The sequence below is a fragment of the Chaetodon auriga genome, chromosome 16 (assembly GCF_051107435.1).
Source record: "Chaetodon auriga isolate fChaAug3 chromosome 16, fChaAug3.hap1, whole genome shotgun sequence".
Taxonomy (NCBI): Eukaryota; Metazoa; Chordata; class Actinopteri; order Chaetodontiformes; family Chaetodontidae; genus Chaetodon; species Chaetodon auriga.
Genome location: NC_135089.1, coordinates 11,004,320 through 11,017,859, shown reverse-complemented (window position 1 = coordinate 11,017,859; position 13,540 = coordinate 11,004,320). Strand labels below are relative to the sequence as shown.

At 41.0% G+C, this 13,540-nt stretch overlaps 2 protein-coding genes across 3 annotated transcripts; both read left to right on the top strand.

Moving 5' to 3' along the window:
• Positions 1-1,926: 1,926 nt before the first annotated feature.
• Positions 1,927-5,461, top strand: LOC143334243 (immunoglobulin lambda-1 light chain-like). Its single transcript, XM_076752923.1, has 4 exons — positions 1,927-2,009; positions 2,095-2,431; positions 4,211-4,239; positions 4,929-5,461. The coding sequence occupies exons 1-4, from the start codon at positions 1,970-1,972 to the stop codon at positions 5,258-5,260; spliced, it is 738 nt and encodes a 245-aa protein (XP_076609038.1). The 5' UTR covers positions 1,927-1,969; the 3' UTR covers positions 5,261-5,461.
• A 1,133-nt stretch (positions 5,462-6,594) lies between these two features.
• Positions 6,595-13,443, top strand: LOC143334175 (immunoglobulin lambda-1 light chain-like). Of its 2 annotated transcripts, XM_076752805.1 has the most exons (4): positions 6,595-6,677; positions 6,763-7,060; positions 12,544-12,581; positions 13,015-13,443. In XM_076752805.1, the coding sequence occupies exons 1-4, from the start codon at positions 6,638-6,640 to the stop codon at positions 13,347-13,349; spliced, it is 711 nt and encodes a 236-aa protein (XP_076608920.1). In that variant the 5' UTR covers positions 6,595-6,637; the 3' UTR covers positions 13,350-13,443. The 2 variants fall into 2 exon arrangements, 1 of the variants encoding a protein (XP_076608920.1); XR_013078320.1 differs by lacking the exons at positions 6,595-6,677; positions 6,763-7,060 and having other exon boundaries at positions 12,510-12,581; positions 13,009-13,116.
• Positions 13,444-13,540: the final 97 nt, after the last annotated feature.

The window sequence follows — 13,540 nt, the reverse complement described above, 5'->3', positions numbered from 1 at the left end:
AAAGGCCATGGATCAACATAATTTTTACTGTGTTTTACTGTGATAACGGGATGACTGAGCTCAAAGTAACCTTAAAATTAAACTGCATTGCAGGATAATTAGATCGCCAAAAGAGCAAAATGCCCATAAGTTCTGTTCTTTAAGTGAAGTGACTGGATGTGAAACAGTTCTGATACAAGTGTTTCAACAGTGGTCTGTAATCCAAAAAACTGATTAACTGATTAAAAACTGATTTATTATTCAGAAACAACAGTTTGGAATAGAGAGTGAATATTTGTTCAAAAGCTTTGAAGCCCTCAAACACATTTGAATCTAAAACCTACAGCTCACAGGTGGATGTTACCTGGAGCTCAGTTCAGATCAAATCAGGACTCATTCAGTGCTGCATGGACGCATTCAAAACTTATTTAGCTTTAGGCACTGTGGTCACCTGACCTCATGAAAACACATTCCTGAGCTCTGGACCCTCAGCAGAAACATTCAGACATATTATGTGTGGCACACTCTCCACTGTTATTGCTCCACCGATGTCACAGAGTTGAGAGGGAGGGAAAATCCTGACACCTGGTGGACAGATGACACCATTGCAGCTTGTCTAATCACATGTTCTCTGTGTGTTTGTGTCTCCAGAATAACAATGCACCATCGACGTTTGTTTGACACACTCAGTGTTACAAATTTGATCAAAGTTAGGTAAAATATTTTTGCATCTGTTAATATGTCTTTTATGTCGGTGTTTGGGCACGTGCACTAGCCAGCTTGTAGCTATGTGTGAGTGTCTGTGTTTACTGACACCGTGTTGTCGTCTGTCCACAGTGGAAGTCACTGTCAAAGTAGGAATACCAAACTTTACGAGCAGGCCGGGAGAGAGTGCCTCCTCCATGTATTAGACTGCATTAGTTTTAGCTACAGGTGTGCCTAATAAACAGGTAACTAACCAATAATCATGACTCTAAGTCCTCAGCGGTCCTCCATCTCAATTCCTCAAAGGTTGTTTTTATGCTTCTGGAAAGCCTCATCACCTTGTGTGTCACAAAGTTATTACAGTTCATCTCGAGGGAAACATGAGTGTCTGAAAGTCCACATCAATCCATTCAATAGTTGATGATATTTCAGGCTAATTGTTTAAAACATTTAACATGTTGTTCAGTGAATTTCAGTTTGACAGCTTTGATGCCACATTGTGTCTTTGAAGACAAAGCCAAAGAAAACATGTGTCTGCATGCTTGTAATAAACGTTGTGACAGTGAGGTGGAGGTGTTGTGTCAGCTTTGCAACTGCTGCATTTGTCGAGAGTCATTCAATAAAATGTAAACAGAAAAAAACTGTGGACAACAAAAATGTTTGTATTTGTTTGCTTTGTTGAAAACATCATTCAAAACAAAATGTTGAACAAAATCTCACTTGATTTTATTTTTCTCCAGATGTTCATCTCACTGATAGTTGCAGGTAATCCAGGACACAGAGATAACAGACTTATCTCTGATTTTTAATTGAATATGTGAAAGCTAGTTTGTTACGAGGTGTTCCTGTTCCATAAAAGCACAACAGAGTTTAATATCACTTTGTCTGGTTTTATTTGCTTGCAGTCATGAAGACGTCAGAAAAATCATAAAATGAGCAAATGAAACTGAGTGTTTATCCTCAATCAGTGAAGCATCACCTCTCTGCTCCTCCCTCTCTTCCTTCCCAGGATGCACCTGCAGGCCTCCTCTGCTTATTTATAGCTGCATGTAAATGAAGAGTTCAAGTGTCAGCTCTCTGTGAAATCAGAGGGAACTCAATTCAATCCCTTTTATTAGGTAGTAAGCAAAGAATCTGATTTCTGTGTTGAGTGTTGAAACTCCTCCTCCTCCTCTTCTCCTCTCCTCAGTGTCTTTATAAGCTTCAGTCTCTCTTCTCCTCACACTCCAACCCTGCTCACCTCTCAGCTGGACAGTAAGGGACGTTTACAGCACACACTGACAACATGCTGGGGACCCTCTGCACTCTCATCACTGCTCTAACATGTAAGATATTCTTCTCATTGCTGTCATAGCTCAGATTTTCACACACAAACCTTTCACTCATGGATTTTTCTGTGTTTGATGACAGATGTTGATGCAGCGATCGTGCTGACCCAGACGCCTGCTGTCCATGCAGTTTCTACAGGACAAAAGGTTGTTCTCAACTGCAACATTCAGAGATATGATGGATATTATGTCAGCTGGTATAAGCAGGTTCCTGGAGAAGCTCCTCAGTATGTTGTGGGTTTTTACTATGGGGACAGTTCACTCATCTTTGGAACAGGATTCTTCTCAGACAGATTCAGCTCTAAAGCCTCATCAGACATAGATTACCAGTTCATCATTAAGAGGGCAGAGGCAGGAGACTCTGCTGTCTATTACTGTAACACAGGGGACAGCTATGCTGTTGTAGCTGTGCCACAGTGATTCACACTGTGACAAAAACCTCCTCACTGACTACTTCTGCTTTCTGACTCTGACACATGAACTAATGCTCTCTATAACTACCCTACATTGTTAGGCTTTTGTATTTTGTTTGGACCCAAGGATGCAGACCCAGACACAGGAATCACATGACCGTAGATTTGCTAACAATAATAAACAACAGAAAACGCACTCGTATGAGTGGATAACAACTAAACTAAAGGCGCACTCAAAAGGAGTGGGAAAGAACAAAGGGAGCTCTGTCGAGGCAGGTTTGAGGCAAGGCATGCGCTGAAGTGGCAGGTAGGCACTGAAACAAAGGAGCACACAACTTAGTGGCAATTGAAGACAATGGACATTAGCTGATCTGTGGAGGAGAGGAGGAAATGAAACGTAGTACTCAAGCTGGGAATGACCAGACATCGCCATGGAAAGATGAATAATCCGGCACAGGTAGGAGAGGGCTCTCTCCTTAAGTACTGTGCCTAATCAGGAACATGCCTCTCAGGTGAGCCCCTGAGGGGGCGGAGCTGACTGGGTGCAGGGAAACAACCTGCTGCACAGACAGGGGAGAACAGACAGACAACAAACACTAGGAAAAAAGGCAAGGAGACACACTAGGAGAGAACAGGTCCGTAGGATTCTAACATACATGAGACTTTGAAAAACTACAAACCAGTTTCATCAACCTGATCTTGAAAAACCAATTTCATATAAAAGTTTCTTCCAAATCTCTCGATACTGAAATAGAAGCAATTATTAGATTCAGCATTTGTTGTTTTCTGCTTTTCATTTTATTCTTTTCATTTGCACGAGACAGAAAAAACACCAATGACTGCTAAACAAAGATAAACAGAGAATTTCACTCTTACTGTTGGGGATAAATATATGTGGTAAACATCTGTCTTGATCAGTCGGTGGAAATGATGAATCACTTCTGTTTGTGGTCTCAGAGACTCCGTCTGTGAAACAAGATTAAATCCAATGGATTTGAATCAGCTCCATCTGTGTGATTGGTGCTGTCAGCACTTTTTATGCAGCATTTCACCTCCCAAACATCAAATCAGTCTCCATCAGTTCATGTTGTTGGAGTTTTATAACAGTCTGTTCATAAGAGGTCTAACAGGGAGTTTGACCTCTCTGACGTTGAATTGACCTCAAACATCAGAAATGTCACCATGTGTCAAAACATCTTTCACTTTTCTACACATTGAGTTTTAATGAGGTCATAAGAAGAACATATTGAGTATATTTGCACAGACAGCAGTGGGTCTGTGGGCCTCCAACAATGTCAACCAAACACAGGGTGAACACTGTTACAGGACAAAATCCACAGCCTGATGAGTTCAGTACAGCAGGAGCCATTTTTGTGAGTAATTATGTCTCTGACATTATATCAACTGCTTTGGTTGAATTTGATCGTTTGAAGATGACTTTTGGCTGCAGCGAGTTAAACAATGACTGTTATCCCATCCCTGCAGTCAATAACAGCCAACCAAGTTCAGCTGCATTGTCTGAATGATTGTCCTCATTAACATTGGACTGAATTGACTGATGATATCTGGACTTTTAACATGTCCAGCATGAAAACAAAAGGATGCAGCAGAAGACTGAGAATCAGTCCTCAAGTCCAGCAGTGTTTGTGAACAGAAGCAGACTGATGAAGTGAACGAGATGTTGACAGTGAAAGTTGGTCTCAACAGGATGTTTCAGTTCCACTCCCCTCATCAGTGAGAGTCAGGAGGTTTTTGTACGGCCATGTGTACAAACTGAATCACTGTGGTACTCGGACAAGGCACCAAGCTGACTGACAAGTAAGTACTTTTTAACTGATCACAAAACAAGACAGATTCTCTGTTTCTGAGTCAAATTAGGTGAAAATCATCAGTTCATATCAGGCTGACTGTTTAGAAAGTCAAACATGTTGTTGAGTGAATTTCACTTTGACTTCTTTTCATCTGCTTTGATGGCAGACTGTGTCTTTGAGGACAAAGTAAAGATCTGCTAATGATCAAAATGTGTCTAATGATATCTACAAATACTAATAATCTGTCAAATGTAATTTATTCTGTCATATCAACACTAAATTATTGAGTTTATTAATGTTTACTGACTAATCTTCTAAAGTTTAGGGAATTTCTTGCAGTTTTTTATATCAATTAATATGTTTTTTTTTCTCTGGATGATTAGACAGACAACAGCAAAACAGCTAAATGACCACTGATTTACTGTCGTGCCATTTGTGAGACACAGAAAGTGACTTTTTTCAACATAAAAATGATCCTGAATGAATCCAAATATTTCATATCAACTTTGTTTGAATCAGGGAGAGTGCTAATATTTTCGGTGATGATTTCAAAATGTTTTCACTCATTTAAATGCTTCACTTCTTCACTGTGTTTGTCGTATTGTTGAAGAAAACAGTGAAATAATCTGCTGCTGTCGTGCTTTGTATCAGTGATTCGATTTGGAGTTATTTGATGAATGTCCTTGGTGTGTTTTCAGGCTCCAGCCTCCCTCCTCCTGTCCTCACAGTCTTCCCTCCGTCCCGTGCTGAGCTCCAGTCCAACAATGCCACTCTGGTCTGTCTGTCCAGTCAGTCTGTGCCGTTAGCAGATGTGAGCTGGTTGTCTGGTGGGAGTCCAGTGAGCAGCGGGATCTCCACCAGCACCGCTGTTCAGCAAGCGGACCGGACTTTCCGAATCAGCAGCTATCTGGCCATCCAGACGTCAGACTGGAACATGGATAAGGTTTACACGTGTAAAGTGTCTCTGGGCTCCCAGACTTCAGAGAAAAACATCGACAAGTCGCACTGTCCCACTGAAGAATAGCAGAGGAGCAGAATGAGCATTTCAAATCTGCTTCTTTACTGTTTGTGCTGTTTGCTCATGACAAGGTTGACGTGTTAGAAAAGATGTGTCTGCATGCTTGTAATAAACGTTGTGACAGTGAGGTGGAGGTGTTGTATCAGCTTTGCAACTGCTGCGTTTGTCGAGACTCATTCAATAAAATGTGAACAGAAAAAAAAAACTGTGGCCAACAAAAATGTTTGTATTTGTTTGCTTTGTTGAAAACATCATTTAAAACAATAATGTTGAACAAAATCTCACTTGATTTTATTTTTCTCCAGATGTTCATCTCACTGATAGTTGCAGGTAATCCAGGACACAGAGATAACAGACTTATCTCCGATTTTTAATTGAATATGTGAAAGCTAGTTTGTTACGAGGTGTTCCTGTTCCATAAAAGCACAACAGAGTTTAATATCACTTTGTCTGGTTTTATTTGCTTGCAGTCATGAAGACGTCAGAAAAATCATAAAATGAGCAAATGAAACTGAGTGTTTATCCTCAATCAGTGAAGCATCACCTCTCTGCTCCTCCCTCTCTTCCTTCCCAGGATGCACCTGCAGGCCTCCTCTGCTTATTTATAGCTGCATGTAAATGAAGAGTTCAAGTGTCAGCTCTCTGTGAAATCAGAGGGAACTCAATTCAATCTCTTTTATTTAGAAGTGACTAAAGAAACAAATCTATGACAAGAAAAGTGCAGGAAGTCTTTTTCAAATCATCATGTTGTTATATTTTGGGGTCGGGGGGAGACATTGTCTACAGAGACAATAATGGAGACAGAAAAGACTTTTCCCTTCACAGAAGATAAGAGAGCAACAAATGTGCCAAAGCATGCAGATTGAAGCAAAGCTCCTCCTCCTGTCAGTCACTCTCAGTTTCATTCATTCATTCATCTTCTTTACCCGCGCATCCCATTTCGGGGTTGCGGGGGGCTGGAGCCTATCCCAGCTAGCAATGGGCGAGAGGCGGGGTACACCCTGAACCGGTCGCCAGCCGATCGCAGGGCTACATACACAGACACACAGACAGACAACTCACACACTCACACTCACACCTACAGACAATTTAGAGACCAATTAACCTAACGAGCATGTTTTTGGTCTGTGGGAGGAAGCCGGAGTGCCCGGAGAGAACCCACGCATGCACGGGAAGAACATGCAAACTTCACACAGAAAGGCCCTGCCCGACCCAGGGTTCGAACCAGCAACCTTCTTGCTGTGAGGCCGCCCACTCTCAGTTTCAGTGTTGTCTTAAATTGCTCCTCCAGCACCTCCTCTCCTCATCCTCCAAACCCTCTAATCTGTCAGCAGGAAGCTCACTTTCCAAGTTCCAAGGCCATTCTCAGCACACACTGACAACATGCTGGGGACCCTCTGCACTCTCATCACTGCTCTAACATGTAAGGAGGCTGACTTACTGCAGCTTTGAGCTCATGTTGGATTCTGTGTGTTTCTCTTGACTTCATGTCATCTTGTTGCCTCCAGGTGTGAGTGGTGTGACGGTGGTGACACAGAAGCCTCCTGTTGTGACGCTGAGGACAGGAGAGACAGCCACCATGGACTGTAACCTGGGCACTGTGACTGACAGTGCTGCTCGCTGGTATAAACAGATTCCAGGAGGAGTTCCTCAGTATATTTTGCTCTTTTATAGCTCTGTATTTTATGGCTCTGGTTTCTCGTCTCCAAAGTTCACATCTACTCATCAGTCACAATCAGATTATCGTTTGATCATCAACAATGTGGAGGAGGGAGACTCAGCAGAGGAGAGCTGCGACCACAACACATCCACAGACAAACACACAGAGAAACAAAGAGGGGAGCACAGGAGACACGAGGTCAGGGAGAAAACACAGGAAACACCAGGAATAACTGAACTTCATGAGTTCACAAAAACATGGATTTTAAACTGCTTGCAATTTTCATTAAAACACATTTGGATGTTGTTCAAACTGTTGAACCTGCATTTACAAAGTGGACACCACATGTTCCCACTTCTGTCCTCTGGTGGGCGCTACAGAGCTCTGTACACCAAAACAACCAGACACAAGAACAGTTTCTTCCCACAGACCATCACTGATGAAGAGTCAAATCAGTCACATGGTGTCAGAAACAATCACTGTGCAATAACCCTGAAACACTAAACATCCACAGAACCTGAATTATAAATGAAGGATTTCAGAGTTTCAACAGACATTTTTCTAACAAACACACATCAAATATAAATGTGAGCATGCTGCATACACACATGTATCCATGCATATTGTCACTTCATGGTTATAAAGCAACCTGTTATATTAATCATTCAATATCTATTTCAGCATTATTTGACAGACATTGTTTGATATTAATTGTTGTTCAAACAGCACTTTAAAAAGAATATTTGTACCACCCCTGAGAATATGAACACTGATGTAAACTCCTCCTCCTCCTCCTCCTCCTCTTCTCCTCTCCTCAGTGTCTTTATAAGCTTCAGTCTCTCTTCTCCTCACACTCCAACCCTGCTCACCTCTCAGCTGGACAGTAAGGGACGTTTACAGCACACACTGACAACATGCTGGGGACCCTCTGCACTCTCATCACTGCTCTAACATGTAAGATATTCTTCTCATTGCTTTCATAGCTCACATTTTCACACACAAACCTTTCACTCATGGACTTTTCTGTGTTTGTTGACAGATGTTGATGCAGTGAAAGTGGTGACCCAGATGCCTGCTGTCCACACAGTTTCTACAGGACAAGAGGTTGTTCTCAGCTGCAACATTGAGAGATATGATAATAAACATGTCTTTTGGTACAAGCAGGTTCCTGATGAAGCTCCTGAGAATGTTCTCAAATTTAACCACGGGGACAGTTCACCCCACTTTGGAACAGGATTCTCCTCAGACAGATTCAACTCTAAATCCTCATCAAACACAGATTACCAGTTCATCATTAAGAGGGCAGAGGCAGGAGACTCTGCTGTCTATTACTGTGCTACATGGGACAGAAATGCTGGAAACTGGGTATCACAGTGATTCACACTGAGACAAAAACCTCCTCACAACTTCTGCTTTTTGACACTGACGTATCAGCTAATGCTCTCTGGAACTACCTTACATGAGACTTTAAAAACAATTACTCAATCTACCTCAGTCTTTCATAAAAGATCGGTGTAATATCAAAGTTTACTTTCATTAAAGTTTACTGAACATGAGGTATTTTTGCTTTTTGTTTGCTCCAGACAGTACAGACAAAAAAAACACCAATGGTCAGGACCATGTTCCAGTTTTCCCCTGTGTTTCCTGATGTCTTCCTCTTCCCTTTGCCTCCTGTGCTCCTGTCTGTCTCTGGTGTTGTCGTGTCAATCCCTCTCTCGCTCTCTGGCCTCCTGGATCTCTGCTGATGAGGCACACCTGCTGAACCTGCCCACACCTGCTGTCCATCAGCTCGTCAGCCTGGCAGTATTTGAGTCTGGCTCCACTTTGACTCATGGCGTCTAATAAATGTTGTGGGAGATAGGTGGACGTGTTGTATCAGCTTTGCAAAAAAAAAAAAAAAAAAATATATATATATATATATATATATATCGATGTTTTGACACAATGCTTTTTATATATATATATATAAAAAAAGCATTGTGTCAAAACATCGATTGCTTTTGTAATTTTTGTCTGGCAGTTAAGACCACACAAAGGAAACATTTCAAGACTATGTTTTCCGTCAAACTTTTTTTTATCATGAAGATTTGCATACAAAACATACATATCTCATGAAGTATTGATGTAAATTGAGAAAAAATATTTTTCAGTGCACTAAAGAACAATACAGCTAAACTACACTAATATGCATTAATCTGGTTTTGGTTGCTCACGGCATGTTAGAAATATCTGTTAAAATCAGTAAATAAAACAAAGTTTTCATGCTCTGTCAGTGAAGCATCACCTCTGCCCCACCCCCTCTGCTTTCCCAGGATGCACCTGCAGGCCTCCTCTCCTTGTTTATGTAGCAGCATGTAAATGAAGAGTTTAAGTGTCAGCTCTCTTAACAAACAGCTTAATTTGTGCTTGGCATATCGTATGGTTATACTACAACATTTTTCAGAATTGGCATGTACAGATGACTCCTTTAAGTATATGTAGAGTTTAAACTGTATATCACTTTTATGCAGGTATGTCAGTACTTACACTGGCTCTTACTACATTGACCTGAAGGATCATGTTGATTCTGAGATTTATAACATTTACAAAAGATAAATTTAAACAAACTGACTGAATATTCAACATCCTTTTATTTTATAAAATCGCTTTAATACAAAAGTGTACTAAAAGTGAAGAAAGGTGTTTGTGAATGACAGAAGCTATGAAAAAGTTATTTTTTGGGAGATAATCAAAATTTAGGAAAAGAAATACACATACATGATGCAGATTAATGCTGAAACTCCTCCTCCTCCTCCTCCTCCTCTTCTCCTCTCCTCAGTGTCTTTATAAGCTTCAGTCTCTCTTCTCCTCACACTCCAACCCTGCTCACCTCTCAGCTGGACAGTAAGGGACGTTTACAGCACACACTGACAACATGCTGGGGACCCTCTGCACTCTCATCACTGCTCTAACATGTAAGATATTCTTCTCATTGCTTTTATAGCTCAGATTTTCACACACAAACCTTTCACTCATGGACTTTTCTGTGTTTGTTGACAGATGTTGATGCAGTGAAAGTGGTGACCCAGACGCCTGCTGTCCACGCAGTTTCTACAGGACAAAAGGTTGTTCTCAGCTGCAACATTGAGAGATATGATAATAAACATGTCTTTTGGTATAAACAGGTTCCTGATGAAGCTCCTGAGAATGTTCTCAAATTTAACCACGGGGACAGTTCACCCACCTTTGGAACAGGATTCTCCTCAGACAGATTCAACTCTAAAGCCTCATCAAACATAGATTACCAGTTCATCATTAAGAGGGCAGAGGCAGGAGACTCTGCTGTCTATTACTGTGCTACATGGGATGACTCTGCTAAGAAGTGGGTATCACAGTGATTCACACTGAGACAAAAACCTCCTCACAACTTCTGCTTTTTGACACTTACGTATCAGCTAATGCTCTTTGGAACTACCTTACATGAGACTTTAAAAACAATTACTCAATCTACCTCAATCTTTCATAAAGGACCAGTTAAATATCAAAGTTTTCTTTCATGAAACTGAACTTTACTGTTTGCTGAACATGAAGCAACAATAATAATTATTAGTTTATGTATTTATTTTTATTTTTTTTTGCTTTTTGTTTGCTCTAGACAGCACAGACAAAAAACACCAATGGTCAGGACCATGTCCAGTTTTCCCCTGTGTTTCCTGATGTTTTCCTCTTCCCTTTGTCTCCTGTGCTCCTGTCTGTCTCTGGTGTTGTTGTGGAAATCCCTCTCTCACTCTCTGGCCTCCTGGATCTCTGCTGATGAGGCACACCTGCTGAACCTGCCCACACCTGCTGTCCATCAGCTCGTCAGCCTGGCAGTTTTTAAGCCCGGCTCCACTTTGACTCATAGCTTGATCGTTTTTACAACGCCAAAGATAGTTATATTCATTATTATATTAGTGTGTCTAATCTGTTCTTTCTGTGTGTGCCTCAGTATCACTTCCTTATCTGCTTGTCTTTATGTTCATTGCTCTTTTGTTTTCATCTTAATTGTTTAACATGAATGACAAACAACATACACAACAATGAACCTCTACCCCCCAACCCTGCCACTGGCAACATGTCATCAATTACATACAAAGCTTTATGGTCATTCATATAAGATACAATGTGTAAGATCAGGCCAGAGGATCAATAGCAACCAATGTGTCTGCACTGTGAGGAAAGTCATCATGGTGGGACAGCAAAGTGTCCAAAAACAAGTTAGAAAATAAATGTGAATAAGATCAGAGCAGAAAAGTGTTTTTCATACACTGAAGCAGTTGAGGGAATGGAAAGAAATGATGGACTGGTGGTAGTGCGACAGGAACTGGAGAAGAAAAAGAATGGAGCTGATCAGAATATCTGCATGGGCAGGAAACGATTTTTAATGTTTATTGCCATGGTTGTAAATTCTGCTGTTGGCTGTCTCCAAGACAAAGGAGATGGTGAACATCCAGGGTTTCAAGATCGTGGTTGAGTACAAATACCTGGGAGTTCACCTCAACCACAAACTGGACTGGAGGTGCCCCGTACAAGAAGGGCCAAAGTCCTCTTCATCTGCTGAGAAGACTGAGGTCCTTTGAAACGTGCAGGAAACAGTTCAAAACATTTTATGACACTGTGGTGTCACCTGCAATTTTCTATTCAGTGGTCTGCTGGGGCTGTGGAAGCTCCAAGACAGACAGAAAAAACTAAAACTCATCAGGAGAGCTGGCTCTGTCCTGGACTGCCCTCTGGGCACCACTGAGGAGGTGGCTGAGAGGAGGATGTTAGCCAAGCTGACATCAATCGTGGATGTAAGCAGCTCTTTCAGCAACAGACCGCTGCATCGACTGTATAAGAACGAACACTGGCACAGGTCCTTCATTCCAGCGGCTGTCAGACTGTTTAACTCATCATCAGCATTGTTTAATGTAGCACTGTGTTGATGTTGTTTCACATTACAACATCACAAACCTTCTTTTTGCCCCATTAATGTTAAACTTTTGCTAATATCCACTGCATCGGTGCAAATAACTTGCAATATTACATTATTATTATTATTATATTACAACATCACATTTGTCTGCTGTGTCTGTTCTTTTCAACATATTGGGTTAATTAGGTCATAAGAAAAGAAGATTTTTTTAAATGTATTTACACATAGTGCAGTGGGCACTATGGGACCTCTAACAATGCAAACAAAATACAGCCTGAGGAGTCCACGATAGAATTTACTATTTTTCAGGATAATTATGTCTCTAATATTAGAGCAACTGCTTTGATTAAATTTGATTGTTTGAAGATGGCTTTTGGCTGCAGCAAGTTAAACATGAAGTCAATAACACCCATGCAAGTTCAGCTACATTGTTTGAATGATTTTCCTCATTAACATTGGACTGAATTGACTGATGATATCTGGACTTTTAACATGTCCAGCATGAAAACAAAAGGATGCAGAAGAAGACTGAGAATCAGTCCTCAAGTCCAGCAGTGTTTGTGAACAGAAGCAGACTGATGAAGTGAACGAGATGTTGACAGTGAAAGTTGGTCTCAACAGGATGTTTCAGTTCCACTCCCCTCATCAGTGAGAGTCAGGAGGTTTTTGTACGGCCATGTGTACAAACTGAATCACTGTGGTATTCGGACAAGGCACCAAGCTGATTGTGACAAGTAAGTACTTTTTAACTGATCACAAAACAAGACAGATTCTCTGTTTCTGATACAAATGAAGAGAAATGAAACATTTTATATGATGCTAACTGTTACGAATATTTAACTGTTCAGGGAATAATTTCAATTTAATTTCTCACATCTGCTTTGATACCAGTACCAATCTGTCACATACAGAAAGTGACTTCATAAATTTGTTTCCAACGGAAACATTAAAGTGAATCGACCAAAACATTTTTGAAAATGTGGCTGAAACATTTTGTTTTAAAGCGGAACACTGCTCATATTTTGGGTGATGATTTCAAAATGTTTTCGTTGATTTGAAATGCTTTACTCCCTCACTGTGTTTGTTATATTGTAACTAATTTAATGAACTTCAAAATCAGTGATTTGATTTGATTCGATTTGATAAAGATACTTCATGTAGTTCCAGGCATCAGCTTCCCTCATCCTGCTGTGACAGTCTTCCCTCCGTCCAGTGCTGAGCTCCAGTCCAACGATGCCACTCTGGTCTGTCTGTCCATTTTGCCCCATGAGTCTAAGGGTTTTGCAGATGTGAGCTGGTTGTCTGGTGGGAGTCCAGTGAGCAGCGGGATCTCCACCAGCACCGCTGTTCAGCAAGCGGACCGGACTTTCCGAATCAGCAGCTATCTGGCCATCCAGACGTCAGACTGGAACATGGATAAGGTTTACACGTGTAAAGTGTCTCTGGGCTCCCAGACTTCAGAGAAAAACATCAACAAGTCAAACTGTCCCACTGAAGAATAGCAGAGGAGCAGAATGAGCATTTCAAAGCTGCTTCTTTACTGTTTGTGCTGTTTGCATGTGACAAGGTTCGTATGTTCATAAAGATGTGTCTGCATGCTTGTAATAAATGTTGTGACAGTGAGGTGTTGTATCAGCTTTGCAAATGTATTAAGACCTGTTCAATTAAAAAGCATTGTATCAAAACATCTATT

Bases quoted from the DNA above. Each gene is read 5' to 3' on its own strand.
- LOC143334243 (XM_076752923.1), top strand. From the start codon at position 1,970: ATGCTGGGGACCCTCTGCACTCTCATCACTGCTCTAACAT. The intron at 2,432-4,210 runs ATTCACACTGTG...CTGAATCACTGT, and splicing joins GTTGTAGCTGTGCCACAGTG to GGTACTCGGACAAGGCACCA. The intron at 4,240-4,928 runs ACAAGTAAGTAC...TCCTTGGTGTGT, and splicing joins ACAAGGCACCAAGCTGACTG to TTTCAGGCTCCAGCCTCCCT.
- LOC143334175 (XM_076752805.1), top strand. From the start codon at position 6,638: ATGCTGGGGACCCTCTGCACTCTCATCACTGCTCTAACAT. The intron at 7,061-12,543 runs ATCCACAGACAA...AAACTGAATCAC, and splicing joins GAGAGCTGCGACCACAACAC to TGTGGTATTCGGACAAGGCA. The intron at 12,582-13,014 runs GTAAGTACTTTT...ATGTAGTTCCAG, and splicing joins CACCAAGCTGATTGTGACAA to GCATCAGCTTCCCTCATCCT.